The 1,318-nt window shown below is 35.1% G+C and overlaps 1 protein-coding gene across 1 annotated transcript in view; it reads left to right on the forward strand.

Moving 5' to 3' along the window:
* SPG21 (SPG21 abhydrolase domain containing, maspardin) overlaps positions 1-1,318 on the forward strand; it is a 21,747-nt gene that overhangs the window by 11,506 nt on the left and 8,923 nt on the right. The window contains exons 4-5 of the mRNA XM_072402642.1: positions 238-318; positions 1,124-1,269. Coding sequence (XP_072258743.1) covers positions 238-318; positions 1,124-1,269 — 227 coding nt within the window. The remainder of the gene's footprint in view (positions 1-237; positions 319-1,123; positions 1,270-1,318) is intronic.

Here is a 1,318-nt window from a genome sequence, read left to right on the forward strand (position 1 = left end):
TTTTTTTTTTTTTTTTTTTTTTTATGGTAAATTCCTAATTCCGCTTTAAGTAGATAATAAATGTTCAGACCCATCGTAGTTCACATCAACTCCAGGAGGAGATATTACATATATCCCCGGCAGGAACTCTCATTGGATTACAGTGACACGCTAATATCAAGGAATTTAACTTGAATAACAACCAAGTTAACTTAAGCTGGGATCTTTTTATATGTTTTTTTGTTTTTTTAATTTCAGCTTCAGTATCCGGTGTACTGGGATCACTTGGAATTCTGTGATGGATTCAGAAAACTTTTAGATGATTTGCACTTGGATAAGGTGAGAAGCTTGCTGACAAAAAAAACATTTAAAACACAAAAACATATACATGAATTGTAAATAATTTAATAGATTATAGATATGTTGTACCATAACAATTTTACATTTTTTTTTTTTTACCTTTTGTCTATGGCAATGCCTGATCATGCATGTAAATTGAATTAAGATGTGTTGTAGTCAGTACTGAAAAAGCCTTGGTATGCGTGCAGACATAGTTCAAGTCTACCTGGCAGAGATGTTTTTTAATCTAAGCATTGTTGTAGTACATTCTGCTTCAGTTTTGTGTTTGGTCAATAATGCAATAGAGATTTTCTGAAATTCATCTGCTTTCACACCTCAGGCTTCCTCACAAAGGGCCTATTGTGGCACTCTGGTATTGCCAAATTCATAAAACACTAACCAAATACTGAACAGAAAAGAAAGCACTGTGGCATTATCTTTATTTTTAGAATGGTAAGGTAGCAGAGTTTTTCTGTTTAATTGGATAGTATTGCAGTTTAAGGGATTAAAAAGTCTGTCCCCATCTACTATGCTGCCAGACCCTCTATATAAGCAACTACTCTCTCTGTAGTTCTAAAACTAAGTTCTGTTAGTTTCAAGAGGCCCTGTCACCAACATGACACCATTATGGCTCGCTCCTCTCCTGGGAATGTCTAATTATTATTTGTGTAGGCTAAGCTTTTTTTTTTTCTTATTTTTTACTATAGTTGTTGGGGAAGCAGAGAAGGATAATAATAACAACCCGTTTAGTAGTTTGGATTTAAATGAACCTGAACTGAGTTTACGTATTATTATGTTTGAGTAGGTTCATCTGTTTGGAGCATCTCTCGGTGGTTTTCTGGCCCAGAAGTTTGCAGAGTACACACACAAGTCCCCCAGAGTTCAGTCCCTCATCCTGTGCAATGCCTTTAGTGACACATCAATATTCAACCAAACCTGGACAGCAAATGGGTGAGTATAGTGCATAAATCACTCTGTCTGACTTTGTTTTTTTTTTTTT

The sequence above is a fragment of the Pyxicephalus adspersus genome, chromosome 2 (genome assembly GCF_032062135.1).
Source record: "Pyxicephalus adspersus chromosome 2, UCB_Pads_2.0, whole genome shotgun sequence".
Lineage (NCBI taxonomy): Eukaryota > Metazoa > Chordata > Amphibia > Anura > Pyxicephalidae > Pyxicephalus > Pyxicephalus adspersus.